Source organism: Marmota flaviventris, chromosome 9 (assembly GCF_047511675.1).
Source record: "Marmota flaviventris isolate mMarFla1 chromosome 9, mMarFla1.hap1, whole genome shotgun sequence".
Taxonomy (NCBI): domain Eukaryota; kingdom Metazoa; phylum Chordata; class Mammalia; order Rodentia; family Sciuridae; genus Marmota; species Marmota flaviventris.
This window is the reverse complement of record NC_092506.1, coordinates 20,336,317-20,357,014: the sequence shown is the minus strand read 5'-3', so window position 1 is coordinate 20,357,014 and position 20,698 is coordinate 20,336,317. Positions and strand designations below refer to the sequence as shown.

The 20,698-nt window shown below is 38.8% G+C and overlaps 1 protein-coding gene and 1 non-coding gene across 9 annotated transcripts in view; one reads left to right on the top strand and one right to left on the bottom strand.

The window, feature by feature from the left end:
* Atg13 (autophagy related 13) overlaps positions 1-20,698 on the top strand; it is a 48,928-nt gene that overhangs the window by 12,720 nt on the left and 15,510 nt on the right. For all 8 annotated transcript variants that reach the window (XM_071616246.1, XM_071616249.1, XM_027936396.2 and 5 more), the window contains 7 exons: positions 12,954-13,035; positions 13,993-14,073; positions 14,532-14,651; positions 16,992-17,038; positions 17,935-18,075; positions 20,057-20,097; positions 20,577-20,673. In XM_071616246.1, the coding sequence (XP_071472347.1) occupies positions 12,967-13,035; positions 13,993-14,073; positions 14,532-14,651; positions 16,992-17,038; positions 17,935-18,075; positions 20,057-20,097; positions 20,577-20,673 (596 nt within the window). In that variant the 5' untranslated portion in view covers positions 12,954-12,966. The remainder of the gene's footprint in view (positions 1-12,953; positions 13,036-13,992; positions 14,074-14,531; positions 14,652-16,991; positions 17,039-17,934; positions 18,076-20,056; positions 20,098-20,576; positions 20,674-20,698) is intronic.
* On the bottom strand, positions 15,487-15,558 carry Trnav-cac (transfer RNA valine (anticodon CAC)). The gene has a single exon. It is a non-coding gene; the product is annotated as a tRNA-Val (tRNA).

The following is a 20,698-nucleotide window of genomic DNA, read 5'->3' as shown; positions in this document are numbered from 1 at the left end:
CACATCCTTGCCAACACTAATTGTAAAGTTGTCTAACCCATTCTACTGTCTTTCCTACTCCTCTGCCTCCTCCTTTCTCCTCCCCCACTTAGTTCTATCTAAAGTGTCCCGCCCCCGTTATGAGTCAGCATCCTCATATCAAAGAAAACATTCAGCCTTTGGTTTTTTTGGGATAGGCTTACCTCACTTAGCATTATATTCTCCAACTCTATCCATTTACCTGCAAATGCCATGATTTTATTCTCTTTTAATGCTGAGTAATATTCCATTGTGTATATATACCAAAGTTTTCATTCATCTACTGAAGGGCCCCTGGGTTGGTTCTGCAATTTAGCTGTTGTGAATTGTGCTGCTATAAACATTGATGTGGCTGTGTCCCTGTAATATGCTGTTTTTAAGTCCTTTGGGTATAAACCAAGGAGTGGGATAGCTGGGTCAAATGGTGGTTCCATTCCAAGTTTTCCAAGGAACCTCCATACTGCTTTCCAGATTGGCTGCACCAATTTGCAGTCCCACCAGCAATGTATGAGTGTGCCTTTTTCCTTACATCCTCTCCAACACTTATTGTTGTTTGTATTCTTGATAGCTGCCGTCCTGACTGGAATGAGATGAAATCTTAGAGTAGTTTTGATTTGCATTTCTCTAATTGCTAGAGATGTTGAACATTTTTTATATATTTGTTGATTGATTGTATATCCTCTTCTGAGAAGTGTATGTTCTGTTCCTTGGCCCATTTATTGATTGGGTTATTTGGTTTTTTGTTTTTTTTGGTGGCCATTTTTATTTTGATACAGGGACTTGGTAAATTGCCTAGGTTGACCTTAAAGTTTCTATCCTTCAGCCTTAGCCTAGTTGGATTATAGGCCTGTGCCACCACACCTGGCTTTTGAAATAGTTTTGAGATTATTGCTTTTAAAGTTTCTGCACTTAAAAAGTTTCTTGACTAGAAGTAGTCATTATGCAAATGTGAAAGTTTATGTGCAATTATTACTCAAAACAACTGAATGGGATTTATAACATTCATCCTTCAAATAAGTCAATGAGGACTGGGGTTGTGGCTCAGCGGTAGAGTGCTCCCCTAGCATGCATGAGGCACTGGGTTCAGACCTCAGCATCACATAAAAATAAAGTCTCACATATAATTTTGCTTTTCAAAAACCCTAAGATTAGCTGCATTTGGCTATTACTATTTTAAATCTGTATTTTAAAAACATTGCTATTACATTATAATTGTCACCTTAGTTGATATCTTTGCTTCTAGTTTTGCCCTTCTGGCAGTTCTCTATACAGCAGCTGAAGCAATCGTTTATTTTCTTTCCCTGTAGTAATGACTGAACCCAGGCATGCTCTACCCCTGAGCAACATGTCCAACACCTTTTATTTTTGAGACAGGGTTTCACTAAGTCACTAAAGCTGGCCTGGAGCTTGGGATCATCCTGCCTTAGCCTCCCCTGTTATAGGATTACAAGCATGTGCCATGAGACCCAGCAGGGGTGTCCTTTTATAAAATCAACTTTATTGAGGTATAATGGACATAAGATATATACATACATTTTAAATTTACCACTTGATCAATTTTGGCAACACTTAGCTCTTATAATTACCACTACACTGAAAATGCGGAAATTCCTATCCTCTGTACCTTCTTCCCCTTCCCTTTTCTTCCATCCCCACCTCCCCTGTCGCACCAGTCTGCTTTCTATCACTAAAGATGATATTTTCCTTTTCTAGAGTATCCTATAGCTGCAAGTCTCCTGTGTTTTTTGTGCCTTCTTTCACTTATTATGTGAGATTCCGTTGTATTTTTTTTTAAGAGAGGAGAGAGAGAATTTTTTAAAATTTAATTTAATTTATTTTTTTTAGTTTTTGGTGGACACAACATCTTTATTATTATTATTATTATTTTTAGTGTGATGCTGAGGATCAAACCCAGCGCCCCACGCATGCCAGGTGAGCGTGCTACCTACCACTTGAGCCACATCCCCAGCCCCTCCGTTGTATTTTTCAGGAAGAGTTTTTGTCTGTATTCAGTGGGTTGCTGAATTGCATTATGTAATTATACCATATATATATGTATGTATGTGTGCATGTTGGTTGTTTTTTTGATATTGGTGATTGAATCCAGGGCCTCATGCATGCTATGCATATGCTCTACAACTGAGCTGTACTCCCAGTCCTATAATTCATTAATATATTTTCCCCTTATTAGATGTTTGAGTTGTTTTCCATTTGGAGTTACTGTGAATAAAGCTGTTATAAAATGTGTGTACAAATTTTTATGAGGACATCTTTTTCATTCATCTTGTATGACTACCTAGGGATAGAACTGTTTGGTTATTTGGTAAATAGTATTTTCTTTTTTTTTTTTTTTTTTTGTTAAAGAGAGAGGGAGAGAGAGAGAGAGAATTTTTAATATTTATTTTTTCAGTTTTTGGCAGACACAAGATCTTTGTTTGTATGTGGTGCTGAGGATTGAACCCGGGCCGCACACATGCCAGGCGAGCGCGCTACCACTTAAACCACATACCCAGCCCATTATTTTCTAATTTTATAAGAAACCGACAGACTTTTCAGAAGTGGTCTTAGCATTTTACATTCTGAGCTGCATGCTCATCCTTGTCCTCCAGCACACCAAGCTTTTTCTCATCCCTGAGGCTTTCTGTCTTTCCTTTCTTCAGATATTCTCCTTGCTCAGAGGTTACCTCGATGCAAGGTCTTCCCTAATACCTTCCCTGCTTAATCTTTCTCTACAGCACTTATTTTTTCAAACATGTGTTTTAATTATTCTTTTTGTTGTCTCTTTCTCCCATGTTAAAATATAAGCTCCTATAGATCAGTATTATTTGGGTTTTGTTTTTTGTTTTTAGAGGTACTGGGGATTGAACCCAGGGGCACTTAAGCACTAAGCCACATCCCCAGCCCTTTATATTATTATCACTATTTTTTTCTCAGTTATTCCTGACAGTAGAATGTATTTTGACATCATACATACCTGGAGTATAACTTCCCATTCTTTCATTGGTACACGATGTGGAGTTTACACTAGTCATGTATTCATATATGAACCTAGGAAAGTAATGTCCGATTAATTCTATTATCTTTCCTATTCCTATCCCCTGCTTTTTATTAGTTTTTATTTTGAGATAGGGTCTCACTAAGTTGCATAGGGCCTCACTAAATTGATGAGGATGGTTTTGAACTTGTCATCCTCCTGCCTTAGCCTCCTGAGTTGCTGGGATTACAGAAATGTGTCACCACACCTGACTAGTGGTATTTGATGTTGGTTGTGTGTTTTGTGTGTATGTGTGCGCACACATGTGAATGTGTGTGCATGCATGAGCATTCCTGGGGACTGAACACAGGGCCTTCCTTGCACAAGGTTAGCAAGTGCTCTACCAATGAGGTACATCCCTAGCCCAGATCAATGACACTTAAATTGAGTATGTATATCCATCTACCTTTTCTTCTGAAACTCTACAAAAATTATATTAATGGAATAAAAGGGATATAGATATGCAAGGACAAAGGATGGGACCCATGGAAAAGGAGATATTTCTCTTCAATTTTGGAAGTCAGAAAGTTAGAAAAGGGGTTGTAAATTATTTGGTGGTGCAGAAGAAGCCACAATCTGAGTGCCTAAGAGAGAACAGGAAGTGAAATAGTTTGTACCACAGACTCCTGTGAGGATTAAAGAAGTGAAGGTACTAGGAATCTACAGTTCCAATATCAAAGTAAGAATGTGCCTTGTGGGGCACCATGGCACACAGCTGTAATCCCAATGTTTTCAGAGGCTGAAGTAGGACCATCTCAAATTGGGGGTGAGCCTTAACGATTTAGTGAGGTCCTCAGCAACTTAGCAAGACCCTCTCTCAAAAAAAAAAAAATTAAAAATGCCCTTGGATTCAATTCCCATTACCAAGAAAACAAGACATGTACTAGGAATAGTACAAAGTTTGTGTTTGGGGTTGAGTAGACCAGTTAGCAAAAGACACATAGAGATAGATAAAGTGAAAATCAGCTTACTGATTTCTGCTACATGCTGCTTCCAGAAAACTGATAGGTAGACTCCTCCTCATGCCCAGCAGTAGAGCAGAGACATCTGGAGACTTTCAGTAGTCCTAGATGATATATGCTGACACTGGGTTTATCTTATTTGGGGGTGGGGGAAGAGCAGCACTGGTTTCTTTTTCTTTTTATAAGTTTTTTTTTTTTTTTTTTTAGTCATAGATGGACACAATATCTTTATTTTATTTATTTATTTTTATGTGGTGCTGAGGATCGAACCGTATGCCGCATTTGTGCTAGACAAGTGCTCTACCACTGAGCCACAATCCCAGCCCTGGTAACTTATTTCTGATGACCCCATTGTGAAGCCCACCAGTCTACCAGCCTCATCCAAACATCCTGGACTTAGTATGTTGGTGCCCCATGCTCAGGTGTGAATGGAGCAACCAAGGGTTACCAGTCACTTGAAGAAATTCTCCCTGTTTTTAAGCCAAATGAAGAAGGAGTCCTGGGATAATGGTGTCCTGGAGGTTATATGTAGAGAGTTTGATATCCAAAGACCAGTGTCATCCTTCTGACTTAATGTCTCCAAAAGTTAACATCCAGTCTTCTAACAGCACGGAGAAAGGACATTTCTGGCCAGAGTACCATTAAGGATGGTGTGGAGCTGGGGGTGGCAGTGTAACTGCTTCTATGGACTTTCAGACAATACTGTTGTCGGCCCCATCCTCTATCAGGTTTCTTGGGTTCTGGGGTTTGGTGAGCTTACTTTGTTGAGTGTTTCCCTCATGGCTGGTTTGAATGTCACTTCTCTTTGTAGTCAGTTAGCCATCTTTATATTTTCCATGATGCTTTTATCTCTGTGCCTGTTCTTTTTGTCCATGTGGGTTTGTCCTTTGTACTTGCCTCCTTGCCATTTTAGTGATATTTTACGAAGCAAAATAAAACATAAACATTGATAATTTCATGGTTAAACAGGCTGTTTGCTTTTTGTTTGCCAATATTTTGTTCACACCTTTCATCTGCTATTTCCTCATCTGTTCTCTGTCTTTGAGCTTTATATATACAGTATTTCCCCCTTACCCAAGGGGGATATATTCTAATATCCCAGTGAATGCACACCCGGTTTGAAGTCAAAATAATAGCGAACCCTATACTTTGTTCTTCTTAAGCTGAGAACTTTCACATTTTAACTTAAGATGAAAGAACTTTATGGCTTCTCTTTTGCATTGCAAAATCACCAACATCATTATTTTTTCTCTTTGGGGTTGTTATTAAGTAAAATAAGGGTTACTTGAATACAAGCACTGTCATACTATGACAGTCAATCTGATAACCTAGGAGGATGCTAAGTGACTAATGGGCAGGTGAAACAGGAATGTTTCAGTAAGGAGTGCAAATTAAAACTTCTGGATTATTGGCTGAGATGTATCTAATTCAACAAAGCTACACATTTAGCATGGTTTTATCCCTAGTACTGCAAAAACCAAAACCAAAAATCTTATGGATTTTCTCCTTCCTTTCTTCCTTCTTTTACAGTGCTAAAGATGGATCCCAGGGCCTTCTGCAGGCTAGGCAGGTGCTCTACAACTAAGCTATATACTAGCCCTTAAATTTTTCTGTTGAATATCTTCAGACAGTGACTGAACACAGGTACCTAAAACTATGCAAAACTTCTTGAATATGGGGAGGACTAATGGAGCATAAATATTTATATACTTTTTTTTAAAGAGAAGAATTTTATTTAAATTTTTTAAATTTTTACTTGTAGATGGACATAATACCTTTATTTTATTTATTTATGTGTTGCTAGGATCGAACCCAGTGCCTCAATGTGAGGCCAGTGCTCTACCACTGAGCTACAATCCCAGCCCTGAAATATTTATATACTTTTAATTGAAGGTCTAAAAGATAGTTGAGATAATTTTTTTTTATAGTTTTGAGGATTGAGCCCAGAGGTGCCCTACTACAGAGCTATATCCCCAGCCTTTTTTCTATTTTATTTAGAGACACAGTCTTGCTAAGTAGCCAAGGTTGGCCTTGAACTTGAGATCTTTCTGCCTCAACTTTCTGAGTAGTGGGATGTGCCCAGTGAGATTATTTTTTTCCTACTTACACGTAAAAATGTTCAAATTAATTTTTTCAGTTAAAAATAAAAGTTCATGGTTTAGCGTGGTAGAGCACTTGCCTACCATGTGCAAGGCCCTGAGTTCAGTTTGTAGCACTAAAAAAAAAAAAAAAAATAGCATTTCAATACAAAGCTGAAATCTGGAAAACCTATATCCCTACCCAGTTATATGTTCTTCTCTCTGTTTGTCATTGTCATTTGCACTGAAGCATTGTCATAGAATCTTCTTTCTGGCCTTTGGATGTTGCTGATTACTATGTAGAATCATGAGACAAAAATGGGAGAATTAATTTTTTTAGATAAACTTTCAAACATTTTGTCTGCTACAAGTCTATGCCTGTTCTTTAACACTCTGTGGGGCTGGGGTTGTGTCATTTGTTCTGAAGTTCTATTTGTGAAAGTGACATGCAGAGAATGTTGCTAAATTGAAATTGCTACTTAAGGCAATAGTTTTATTTGTTTCTGCCTTAAGTCTTAAAGAAAAGTTTAATTAAATGATGTTAGTGGGCTGGGGTTGAAGCTCAGTGGTAGAGGCACTTGCCTGGCACTTGTGAGGCACTGGGTTCGATCTTCAGCACCACATAAAATAAAATAAAGCTATTGTGTTCATCTACAACTAAAAATATATTTTTAAATGATGTTCTCAGGGCTGGGGTTGTGGCTCAGTGGTAGAGTGCTCGCCTAGCACCTATGAGGTTCTGGGTTTGATCCTCAACACCACATAAAAATAAATAAAATAAAGATATTGTGTCCGTCTACAACTAAAAAAAAAAAAAACTTTTTAAAAAATGTTTTCAGACAAGAAATCTATAAATAAAGAGTCTACGGAAAATAGATGTAAATGAAGTTTGAAGGGACAGCAATATTTGGGGCAGCATTGTGATGTATAGATTGTATGAATATATTTTTTTACCTAATTAAGCCATTTTATAAAAGGTGACTGTTGATAATTTAATCAGATATGAATGGCTGAGTGCTGGCACACCCTTATAATCCCAGCTATTTGGTAGGCCTTTATTTATTTTTATGTGGTGCTGAGAATCCAATCCAGTGCCTCACACATGCTAGGCCAGCACTCTGCCACTGTGCCACAACCCCAACGCCCTCAGTGACTTAGAGAGACCCTATCTACAAATGAAAATTAAAAGGGCTGGGGATGTGGCTCAGTGATTACATGCCCTTGGGTTAAATCCCCTAGTGCCAAAAAAAAAAAAAAAAAAAAAAATCACTGATCTAGTAACCTTGTCTGATAATAGATAATAAGAATCCCATCTCAAAATGGTTCCTGGCTGAGGCAGGAGGATTGCATATTCAAAGCCAGCCTCAGCATCTTAGCAAGGCCCTAAGCAACTTAGACATTGTCTCAAAATAAAAGATGCACTGGGGATGTGGCTTAGTGGCTAAATACCCCTGGGTTCAATCCCTAGGACCAAAAAATAATAACACTTATAGAAGAAAGTGTAGGAGTAAAATGGCTTTACGACTTTGAGATCAGCAAAGATTTCTTTAATACAGACGACAAAGTGCTCAACATTAGAGGACAGGAGGACAGGATGAAACTGGTCATCAGAAGGTTCCCTGAGATAGAAAATTATTGGGCAATAAAAAGAAATGGACTGGGCTGGGGATGTGGCTCAAGTGGTAGCGCGCTTGCCTGGCATGCGTGCGGCCCGGGTTCGATCCTCAGCACCACATACAAACAAAGATGTTGTGTCTGCCGAAAACTAAAAAAAATAAATAAATATTAAAAAAAAGAAATGGACTGCTGAGACACAACACAATATGGATAATCTCAAAAAAGAATGCTGAGGGCCGGGAATGTGGCTCAAGCGGTAGCACGCTCACCTGGCATGTGCACAGCGCTGGGTTCAGTCCTCAGCACCGCATACAAATAACGATGTTGTGTCTGCCGAAAACTAAACAATAAATATTAAAAAATTCTCTCTTTCTCTTTTAAAAAAAAAAAAGAATGCTGAGTGAAAGATGTCAGACAGAGGGTACAAACTATATGATTTAATTGATATAAAATTCTGCAAAATACACTTAGGGATAGGGAGTGTGTCCATTAAGGCAGGACCAGAGGGAGGAACTCCAGAGGGGCCTGAGGTAACTTTGGGGGAAGTTTGTTCACTATTTTGTTTATGGTGATTTTTTTTTTTGACGGGAGTTTATTTATTTATTCATCCATTCATACACTGATATCCGTCTTTTCACAGGTATTATTGGTTTCCAAGTTCATTTTCTTTTATTAAAATATTTTTTTTAGTTGTAGTTGGACACAATACCCTCATTTCACTTATTTATTTTTATGTAGTACTGAGGATTGAACCTAGATCTCGCACGTGCAAAGCGATCGTTCTACCGCTGAGCCACAACCCCAGCCCTAAAATATCTTTATATTTTGAGTAGAAAGACATTATTTGGAAGATTCACCTGCATTAGGGAAACTTAATTTTTAGCCATATAAAAAATATCAGATGAATTGGATAATTGAATGAGGGGGATATGTCCAAGGAGCATCCATTATAACTCTGCTGAGATGGGACCTGGCCTGCCCATTGGCCTGGCAGAAGCCCTGACTGGGATGTGGGATACACTGCCAGTGTCTGTGGTGATTTTAAAGTTACATATATATGTGACATAAATTTTACATTTGCTATATGCTGCCTACATCCAGTTTTACTTCAGTAAAGCTATTTTTATTTATTTATTTTTTATTAATTTTTTTTATGGTGCTGGGGATTGAATCCAGGGCCTTGTGCATGTGAAGCAAACACTTTACCAACTGAGCTATATCCCCAGCCCCCCGTAAAGCTATTTTTATTGTGGAAATAAACAAGGACTTCCCAGATGAGAATAGGCAAAGGCCATTTGGAGCAAGAGAATCACCTGCCATCACTTGTATTTGGGTAGACAGAGGAACAGGAAAGGTTCATAGTAGAAAAGAGGGAAGGCTTTAGGTGTGCCTTGCCTGAAGGCATTTGGCATGGGGAAGCTGCAAGGGGGTCAACTAGAAGTAAGGCATCCTGTGTCACTGGTTAGGGGTGCACATTTGGCTTTCTCTGGTTAGTCCTAAATTGGAAATGGGACAAAAATTAGGGCATTAATCTAGTCCTGGCTGTTTGGGGGCTAATTGTAATAGTGGTTATTATTAGGCTACCTTAATGTATTGTGAGAGATAATCTGATTTCTAGATTGGTTACTGCAGATAGTAGGCTGACTTTCTGGCCTAGCTACTGAAGTTATTAGGCTGGTTTAATGGTCTGGTTGCTGCAGGTGTGGACCGAGTTTTTACATTTATAGACCAGCTTTTGTAAATTGGTATATCCATCAGAAACATACCAACCATCAGATTCCATAACAATGGCAAGCCACATCTGGGGAAGATATGTATCCAACAAAATACTTATATCTAGAATATAATTTTGAAACTCCACTAAGAAAAATCCAATATAAAATGGGCAACAAGCTTGAACTAGCCCTTCAAAAAAGATGGTGTCTAAACAGCTCATCAGCATGTAAAAGAATACTAATAATTTTGAGACAGGGTCTAGCTAATTAGGGAAATGCAGATTAGGTGGGGTAATACTGTAGCCTTGTTACAATGGCTAAAGTTTAAAATTTAGCAGTACTGAGTGGTGGTGTAGATTTGAAGCAAATGGAACTGTCATACCCTTCTGGTATGATTTAAATTTGTATAGATGCAGCATAAGTGTTTGGCAGTGTCTATTAAAACTGAACATAGAGAGGCTGGGAATGGAGCTCAGTAGTAGAGCTCTTGTTTAGCATTTGCAATGTCCTGGATTTAGATTATCAGCACCACAAGAAAAACAAAACAAAAAACTAAATATAGATACTCTCGGTGGCCCAGCATTAACACCCTTGGCTTCACCTCTGATAGCAATGAATGTTTAGACACACACAAGAATAAAATAATTAAAAATAGGAAACAATCCAAGTGTTTATCAAAAGTAGAATTCTATTTATTTATTTTGGTTCCAGGGATTGAACTCAGGGTCTCTTTACCACTGAGCTACATCCCTAGTACTTTTTGGTTTTTATTTTGAGACAGGGTCTGGCTAAGTTGCTGAGGGGCTCACCAAATTGCTGCACTAACCTGTAATTTGTGATCTTTCCAAATCCAAACTAGCCTCAGCAATTTAATGGATCTATTCCTTGTCCTCCCATATCACTAGGAATACTGGTGTGGACCACCACACCCGGCTCCAGTTTACTTTATTTTTTCTTTGGGGATTGAATCTAGGATCTCTTGCTTGCTGAGTATGTACTCTATCACTGAGCTAGACTCCCAGCTCCAGTAGAATTTATCTTAGAACTCGTGCTGTATTTATTTATTTATTATTTATTGATGGACCTTTATTTATATGCGGTACTGAGAATCGAACCCAGTGCCTCACACATGCTAGGCAAGCGCTCTACCACTGAGCCACAATCCCAGCCCCCACTTGTGCTGTATTTATGAAATAAAGTATTATATAGCAAGGAAAAGGAATAAAGTACTGCTATATGTAGCAATACAGATGAGTCTTTTGGACATAATATTGAGTAAAAGACACTTGATATTATTTAATTATAAGAAATTTAACAGGATTGTTTGTTGATTTGGCTCAGTAGTAAGGTGCTTACTCATTATACACAAGGCTTGGAGTTCAATCCCCAGCACTGCAAGGGAAAACAAAATTAAACAGACAGAATTAGCTTATGGTACAGTAAAGGTCAGAGTAATGATTACCTTTTGTTGTCTTTATTATCTGGGGTGGAGGTGGGTACAAGGAAGCCTTCTGGAATATCGACCTGTAACTTGATCTGGATTGTGGTTATGCAGGCATAACATGTAAAGATGCTTGTTAAGGGCTGGGCTATAGCTCATTGGTGGAGCATTTGCCTAGCACGTGTGAGGCACTAGGTTCAGTTTTCAGCACCATATAAGAATAAATAAGATAAAGGTATTGTGTCCATTTACAACTAAAACTATTTTAAAAAGGTATTTGTTAAGTTTTCGATCCAAGATTTGTGCAATTCACTACTGTAAGTTGTTTCTCAATACATTTCTTTCTTCCTTTCTTTTTTTTTTTTTTTTGTACTGGGAATTGAACCCACAGGAGGGGCATTTAACCACTAAGCCACATCCCTAGCCCTTTTTAAAAAAAAAAAAATACTTTAGTTTGAAATAGGGTCTCACTGAGTTGCTTAGGGCCTTGCTAAATTGCTGAGGCTGGCTTTGAACTCGATCCTCCTGCCTCAGCCTCCTGAGCCATGGGATTACAGGTGTATGCCAGTGCGCCTGGCTAATACGCTACTTTTTAACTCGTACTCATTATTTTCTGTTTCATCTCTCTCCTTTTATTTACTCCTTCCCTTCAATCCCATTCCCCTCTGGCTTTCCTATTCTGTTGTTAAATGAAACTTATTATCTCACTTTTAAGTTATTCTTGTTTAAAACCCTGGCACTGGGCTGCAGTTGTGGCTCAGTTGCCTCAGCATGTGTGAGGCACGAGGCTTGATCCTCAGCACCACATAAGAATACATAAATAAAGGCAACTACAACTAAAAAATAAATATTTAAAAATAAATTTAAAAAATAAACAAAGTAAAGTTATTGAAATAAATAAATAAATAAACCTTGGCACCCCATGTCCCCTTTTTGCAATCAGTCTTTAAATCCTATCAGCACTTACTTCAAAATCACTCCTATCTGTACTGTTTTCAAAGCTTGCTTGTACTAGAATTTTAACTGTGACAGTCCTGAATTATTGCTCAGGGCCTGCCTTTCTACAGTGCTGTTCTGTGGAGATGACCACACCTCTCACAGCCTTGAGTGGGATTCATCTCTAGCCTTCTAGATGTAGACCAGACTCCAGCATCACATTCAGGACTCTGGTGTGGTGCCAACAACTGTATCACTTCCTCAGACACTGGCAGTCTTTGGAAAATTGGAGCACTTAGTACTTCAAAACCCATTTGGCTTTCTGTTACTTTGACCTCTTTTGTTCATGTTCTTCGTTCCCTAAGTGCCTTCTTCCTCATCATTACCTCATTACCATTATAACCAGGGGGTTGTTTATAATGTGCTTCGTGAAATCCACGAATCCCCATTAAATTATCTATAAGTATTCCCATATGTGCATTTTCTGGAGCAAGGGCTTTTTTGGCCATCATATTCTCAGAAAGGGTCTGTAACCCCAAAAAGTTAGTTTGATTTAATGGCCTTCTAAAGTGAAGTAAATTTAATTCATTTTGTGTTGCTTTAGCAAAGTTTTTATCTTGTTAAAACTTAGTCCTAAAACCAAGGTGGGGGCTGCACACCTGAAATCCTAGCAACTCAGGAAGCTGAAGTAAGAGATTAACAAATTCCAGGCCAGCCTGGGCAGCATAGCGAGACCCTGTGACACCAAGGACCAGGGATGTAGTTCAATAGTAGAGCATTTGCAAAGTACACACAAGATCCTGGGTTTAATCCCCAGTGCCATCAAACAAGCAACTTAGTTATGAATACACTGAGTAATAAAGCATTTTAGAAAAGTTATGTGAAGTGCAGAGTTTCAAAATCAGGTAAAATGTCCTTATTATTTTATGTTCCTCAATATATTTCTTTGTGTGGAATTTAGTTTCTCAAGAGACAGTATCTTAATATTTTCCATTGTGGATCTTAGTTAAAGGAAATTTTCCCCTCCCAATTCCACATGACTGTTGTACAGAGAATAGACTACTATATCTGTGTGCGTTGATGTAACAATCCCTTTTTAAAGGTATTGGTCATGTTTTCATCACTTCTTTTTTTCTTTTTCTTCTGTTATAGATTCCTATAGGCAATGGAAACTGATCTCAATTCCCAGGACAGAAAGGACCTGGACAAGTTCATTAAATTTTTTGCCCTCAAGGTAATACGTCTATACTCTAGAGCTGAGAACTGTTAGAAATAACTTCCATGCTCCTCCCTTTAGAGAATCCTCTTTAGAAATATAGCATAACAGCTTGCAGCTTGCCCATTTTAAGGGATACTTCTGTCTGTTGTAAACCAAACTGTGAAGTATGGGGGTGGTATTGGGGGTGTAACCAAAAAGTAGCTTCCAATTTTCCACAGCTACTTGTTCAAAAAAATTTTTTTGTGAAGCTGTTTGAAGAAATGTCAAACTGTTATGCCAGGTTATTGGCACAATATGTTCCCTTGGGATGGGAACAAAGGCTAAACTGGAATGGGCAGCATTTGGGACGTCTTTCCCTAAGTTTCACTAATACAGAAGTGTCCAACTTTATTTATTGATCCCTTCTTGATAAATAGAGAATCAGAAATGGATTTTGAATGCTATATTTTTCCTGAATCCAAAAAATCACTTCCACCTGTATCACCCCTTCCTTGCAACAATAGCCATGCCAGAAAAATCCATGCTGTCGATTTTGGATGTAAAATTATACGGAAGATGTATGCCATATGGGCTAAGTGATATGAATAATTGTGGAATTCTTGCTTTAAATCTACTATGATGACATAAGTTTGGTACCGTGAATATTTAAATCCCCAGTTGGACTTATTTATGAATATGAACGTCATAGCCACCACATGTAGCACTCCTTCTGCCATGTGAGATGTTACATAGATCAAGCCTCGAGCTCTAATGCCTATTATTGGTTGGCACTCTTTCCTCAGGAATGTTTATAATATTGTTTTTGTGTTTATTTTTATTTCTGCTGTTAGGATTCTATTTTTTCCTGAAGTATATAGTTATCAATTGCTGATTAATAGGCATCTCTTTATCTGTGCATTGGTAGGGTTTTAACCCTGATTAAGGAAACAGTCTGTTTAATACTCTTCCTTTTTTGTTTGTTTTTCTTTTCAGACAGTTCAAGTGATTGTCCAGGCGCGACTTGGTGAAAAGATTTGCACTCGTTCATCTTCTTCCCCAACGGGTTCAGATTGGGTAAAATTTCTTCTTTGGGGGAATTTATACTATGGTTTTTGTCAGAAGGAATGAATGTAAACTTCTCAAGTACAGTAATAAGGCATGCTGTTTATAGTATTACTAAACCATACCATTAAAATATCTAGTTCCATTTGATGTATTCACATGGAAGGTATATTCCTTATTGAAATTAGTCCTGAATTTATTTGGTTCTTGACTTTCTGCTTTCGGAGATGAAAGGCTTAGTCCTTAGAAGATAAAAATTATGGCTGTTACCTAATCCTTGTAATAGGTAACTAACCTTTTCAACCTGAGATCTGGGGCTTTGATGCCAGCTGTGCCTTATGGGGAAGGGAGAAGTGCATGTATGTTTCCCATAATCAGCCCAAGCAATATCTGCATGACCGGCACGCTGCTTTGTATTCCTGCAGTGCTCCTCCATAGTGCTTCACACAATAGTCCCTTTTGTCTTCTAGTTCAATTTAGCAATCAAAGACATCCCGGAGGTTACACATGAGGCCAAGAAGGCACTGGCAGGGCAGCTGCCCGCCGTGGGGCGGTCCATGTGTGTGGAGATCTCACTCAAGACTTCTGAGGTAAGTAAGGCAGTGGCTGCGATGGGGTCTTCACGCCGCACTCAAGGCTCCCCACCCTCTGGTTCCAATTCATTTCTCAACTTATTCCTGTACCTTTCCTCTCTGAACTTCTCATCATTTTCCTAAGGGGCCTTATTGGAGACTCGTTTGTTTTGCAGTGCTGGGGACAGAGCCCAGGGCCTCACATATGTTAGCCAAGTGCTCTACCATGGAACTACACCCTCAGTCCAAGGGTTGTGATTTTTGTACTTATTATTCCAGCAATATGGAGCAGACTCTTTGTTGCCCTCTTCTTCATATGACATTTCTACTCATCCTTCAACTGACATGCTCTAGAAAATTTCCCTTTTGAGGGCTGGGGTTGTGGCTCAGTGGTAGAGAGTTTGCCTAGCATGCACGAGGCATTGGATTTGATCCTCAGCACCACATAATTGTAAGATAGGGATATTGTGTCCACCTAAAACTAAAGAATGAATATTAAAAAAAAATTTAAAAAAGAAAAGAAAATCTCCCTTTTGGGGGAGAGGTAACTGCTCTCCTTAGACTTCCTATGGTACTTTGTTTATATTTGGTTCCAATATAATTTGCTATATTGTGAGTTTTAAAAATTGTCTTTGTTGGGCTGGGGTTGTGACTCAAAATAGAGCGCTCGCCCAACACGTGTGAGGCCCTGGGTTCGATCTCAGCACTACATAAAAATAAATAAAATAAAGATATTGTGTCCAACTACAACTAAAAAAATAAATATTTTTAAAAAATTGTCTTTGTTCACCCTAATCCATTATAGGATTGAGGCAAATATCGTTTTCATGAGTGTTTTTTGCTTTTGTTTGTTTGGTGGTGCTGGGGATTGAACCCAGGGCCTCATGCACGTGAGGCAAGTGCTCTACCACAGAGCCACATCCCCAGCTCTTTTTGAGACAGAGTTTTGCCAAGTTGCGATCCTCCTGCCTCAGCCTTCCTACTTGCTAGAATTATAGGCATGCGTCATCTTGCCTGGCTATTCTAGCATGTTTATTAATGTATTTCCACTAGTAGATTATGAAGCTTTATGATATAATAAAAGGCAAATGGAGTTTGGAGCTGTTCATAGATAAGTTTAGTTCCCAGCTGAGCGAATTTTGCTAGTTTACTTAACCCTGCCCTCATAAACACCACCAAAGTAACACTGCACTTCACAGTCTTGCAGGGCTATAATATTTTTTTTCATTGAATCCTTAGTTTTAAACTGTTTCCCTTGACATATAATAGGAATCAACACATGTTCCTGTTGCTCATGTTCTAACCACTCTTATTCTTAAGATCAATAGCTATGCCATTCATATATCCTTATGTTTTTGAGATTTTTATGAAATGAGGCAGAATATAAATAATTACTTGTGTCCTCAGGACCAAGCATAGTGTCTGGGACAGCATGTAGTCAGCTTTCAAGATTTGTGGTGGGGGGGGGTACTGGGGACTGAACACAGGGCCTTAGGTATGATAATCAAATATTCTAACACTGGGCTGCTACCCCAGCCCTAAGAACTTTTTTTTCCCTTACTTTTGGTACCAGGATTGAACCCAGGGGCACTTAACCACCAAGTCACATTCCCAGCCCTTTTTACTTTTATTTTGAGATAAGATGTCACCAAGTTAGTTAGGGCTTCGCTAAATTGCTGAGGCTGGCCTCAAACTTGTGATCCTCTTGCCCAAGCCTCCTCAGTTGCTGGGACTACAGGGGTGTGTCAACACGCTGTGTGTTAGTTTTTCTGAAGGGTGGTTTGGAAATACATCAAAAGTCTTAACTAAGGGTAGTAGCACTCTCCTGATAACCCAGGAGAGTGAGGCAGGATGAAGCTGAGCAGGATGATGGCAAATTTGAGACCAGCCTCAGCATTTTAGTAAGACCCTGTCTGAAAATAAAAAAAATAAATAAATGGGGCTGGGATGGTAGCTCAGGACTGGTACTGAGTTTAATGCCCAGTACCCCCCCCCCCCCAAAAAAAAATACAAGTGATAAAATAGTGTGTATAGGGCTGGGGTTATGGCTCAGTGGTGGAGCCCTTGCCTAGCACATGTGAGGCACTGGGTTTGATCCTCAGTACCTCATAAAAAATAAATAAATAAAAATAAAGTTATTATGTCCAACTATGACTAAATTTAAAAAAAAATAGTATACATAAATGTGATCCAACTTTTTAGAAAAGCAACTGGTTACATAGGTTGACATTTGTTTTTATTTTCCTTTTTGCTTCTGTCTACCTTCCAATATTTTTATTGGGCTATGTTGTGCTTTATAATTTAAAAATGAGATAATTTTTTAAAAACTGAAATGTTTTTTAATTGTCCCATCCACAGGGAGATTCCATGGAGCTGGAAATTTGGTGTCTTGAAATGAATGAAAAGTAAGTACTCTGTCTCAGGATCCGCGGCTGATAGCTGAGAATAGAGCAGATGATGACATCATGTGAAAGCAGGCCTTTGTGTTCAGAGGCACGGGGCCCATTTTGACCACTGAGCAGAGCCAATGGGTCTTTGCTACAATTTGCTTCATGCTTGGCTTCCAGCCTAGGCACAGAGATGACCTTCAGAGGAAGTGTCAGTTCAGAGAGCCTCACACACCACAGAGAAGGGAGCAGCAGAGAAACTGAAAAGGATTTTTTGTTTTCCCAGAGTACAGCAAGTTCTCTGATTAAATCCCTCGCGAGCTCGTGGAACATGACTGCTCTGTTTTGTCCATTTTCTGTGTGGCAGTTGTCCAGGAAGGTCTCCCTGCACTGCTCTTTCATACACTGTGCTGGTCATGGATTGGAAATGCATGTTATCTCCTTCCCCCGATTTCTTTCTTTTAAGGCAAATTAGTTTACCTCCTGCCTGAGGCTTCAGTTTTCAAGAAGTGTATACAGGAAGTCTTGAGGAAATATCAACCCATCAAAAGAAAAATCTCAGTGATAAGCATGTGTGGCAGGGGCATCATTATTATTATTTTTAACAGAAGGCAGTTCAGTTGCCATGTTATGGTCCAAAATTTTAGCGCCAGACTGACTTCTTCATATTTTTTTTGTATAGTTAGACAGCTCAAGTGTGCTGCTTTATTTCTTAGATAGCCGCTTCCAAACTAGAAAAAACATATAAAGTATTTTTTGGTGCTCATCTGCTGTGTCTCATATTAAAGAAAGTCAACCTGGCTGACTTAGACAATCTGCTGATCAAGAACTCAAATCAGACCTTTAGTGAAGAACATGTTTCATAATGAATTGGCACGGTTCCAGCATTTAATAAATGTCTGTGTGCTCCTCAGGTGTGATAAAGAAATCAAAGTTTCCTACACAGTGTACAACAGGCTGTCACTGCTGCTGAAGTCCCTTCTTGCTATAACTAGGGTGACACCCGCTTACAGACTCTCCCGAAAACAAGGGCATGAGTATGTCATATTGTACAGGTAAGCAGCATGGAAGCTCATCCTGATTTGGAGAAGGTGGTTGGTTGGATTATTGATAGTGTAACTTCTGTGTGATCACTCTTCAGCCTTCCTTAAGAACCTCAGTGTTCCAGAAACACCAGATTCACTGCCCTTTTGTTTCTGCATAGTCATCATTTTGCCTCAAAGCTGGGAAAGAAGCTGAAGACTGAAAAACAGGCTAGGCTCTCCTGGGAAGATGCCACAGCCGCCTTGATTCCAGAGCTGACTTCAGACATGTGGTCTAAGGAGCTGCTAATTTAACTGAAGTGTTCAAACTAGTTGTCTATGGAAGTAATGCTATGGTATTTTCCTTGCAGGATTTCACCTCCACACTGCATCGAGGGCCATTTTAGTCCTGGCATTATGCAACTGTATTGGCCTTGCACTCGTGTTTCTAATCAAATGGGGAAAGTTTGATATGTATTTTTATAATTAAAAACCAGTATTTGCAAACTGCATTGCAGTATTGGGGAAAGTACTAGGAGAACACAGAGGAAGAGAAAGATTGATGTTGGGGGGAGAAAGAGGACAGGCCTCATGGAGGAAGCTGGCATTCATGGTGAACTATGAGGCAAAGAAAATTCAGCTGGTAGAAGTGAGGGAGAATAATCATCCCAGATGGATGTATAACAGCTAGCAAGGCATGAGAGCCATATTCAGATTGTCCAAAAGACTGGAGTGGAGGATATGAGGCTATATAGAAAAATGTGAGCAAACAGGGAAAGCCAGAGCTCCAGAATCACCCAGGACTCTTTCCTTTGTATTAGTGTTGAGCCATTGGTTTAGCTTTCAGATTACATATGTAGAGCTGAATTTTAGAATTTGTGTAATAGGATGGAGGGAGTAAGGGGTGTTATTTGTTTTGTCTATTGTCTTTGTAGTACTGGGGATTGAACTCAGGCCCTTGCAGTTGCTTTACCACTGAGCTACCTCCCCTGCCTTTGTATTTCAACTTTTAAATTTTGGGACAGGGTGTTGCCAAGATGCCCAGGCTGATCCTCCTCCCTCAGCCTCCTGAGGAGCTGGAAATATAATCATGTACCACCTTGTGCCTAGCCCAAGGTGGTTCTTTTCTTTTTTGGTAGTACTGAAGCCCAGGACCTCACACATGCTAAGCAAGTGCTTTACCACTGAAATACACCCCAAAACAATAATTCTTATATTTTTAATTTTTCGGAACAGTCTTACTAGTTAATTATTGTATGGTGGACAAGATTTTCTATGGTTTTAACCGATTTTTTATTTTATTTTATTTATTTTTTATTTTTTTACAGAGAGAGAGAGAGAAAGAATTTTTTAATATTTATTTTTTAGTTTTTGGCGGACACAACATCTTTGTTTGTATGTGGTGCTGAGGATCGAACCCAGCACCCCACATGTGTTAGGTGAGCATTCTACCGCTGAGCCACCCATTTACTTTTGAATGGCTCATGACAAGCAAGTAGAGTGGCCTGTAATTGAAAGCTACTTGTCAAAACCTAGGACCTTCTCGTAGCAGTATCATCTGTTTGTCAACTCTATTTATATACTTTATTTCCTAGTAGGTATACTTTAAAAAAAAAAAAAAAAAAAAAAAAATATATATATATATATATATATATATATATTGTGAATGGACCTTTATTTTATTTATTTGAATATGGTGCTGAGAATTGAACCCAGTGTCTTGCATACGTAAGGCAGGCACTCTACCACTGAACCACCACCCCATTCCCCTAGTAGTTATACTTTTAAAACATCTCAGGGACATAGAGAAAAAACATAAATAGCAGTTTCTACTTAAATATTATTCATTTCTTAACCAGCAATCTCCATATATATATATATATATATATATATATATATATATATATATATATATATATACTCTATTTGATTTATTTGGTTTCCTGTTGTTTTGACCAAAGAGGTCCTGAGAGTAAAGAATCAGGTAACATTTCTTTTTCTTTCTTCCCTACAGGATATATTTTGGGGAAGTCCAACTGAATGGCTTAGGAGAAGGTGTGTATCATGGTCGGGAAACATTTGTAGTGTTAAGAGTGTTTCTAACTTCAAAGATGGGCTTGGTTGCTATCTGTTATAATACATGGCCCTTCATCTCCATACATGTCATACAAGTAAAGCAAAGATAGGAAGGCAGTAAGTAGTCTACGCAGCTCCTAGGGAGGACCTAATAATTTTCCCAAAAGCACCTGAAACTCAGTATTTTTTATTTCTTTAAAGGTAGTTTTACCTGAGAATAGACTGCTTTTTCCTTTGCCAATATGGGGTCAAAATTGGATAAATTGGTAGGGGGAATAAACACACATAACACACACACACATATCCAAACACACACAAGAGAGTGAGGTTGTTGCACCCAAGATGCTAAGTGAATAATTCTAGAGACTGTACAACAGGCTGAATAATTAGGGAAAGACAAACTAGGGTCCCTATTGGCATTCTCTGGACAAAAGCTAATCACTTCTCTCTTTTCCTAGGCTTCCAGACCGTTCGTGTTGGGACAGTGGGCACCCCTGTGGGCACCATCACTCTTTCTTGTGCTTACAGAATTAACTTGGCATTCATGTCCACCAGGTGAGAGAAGCATCAGAATCCAAAA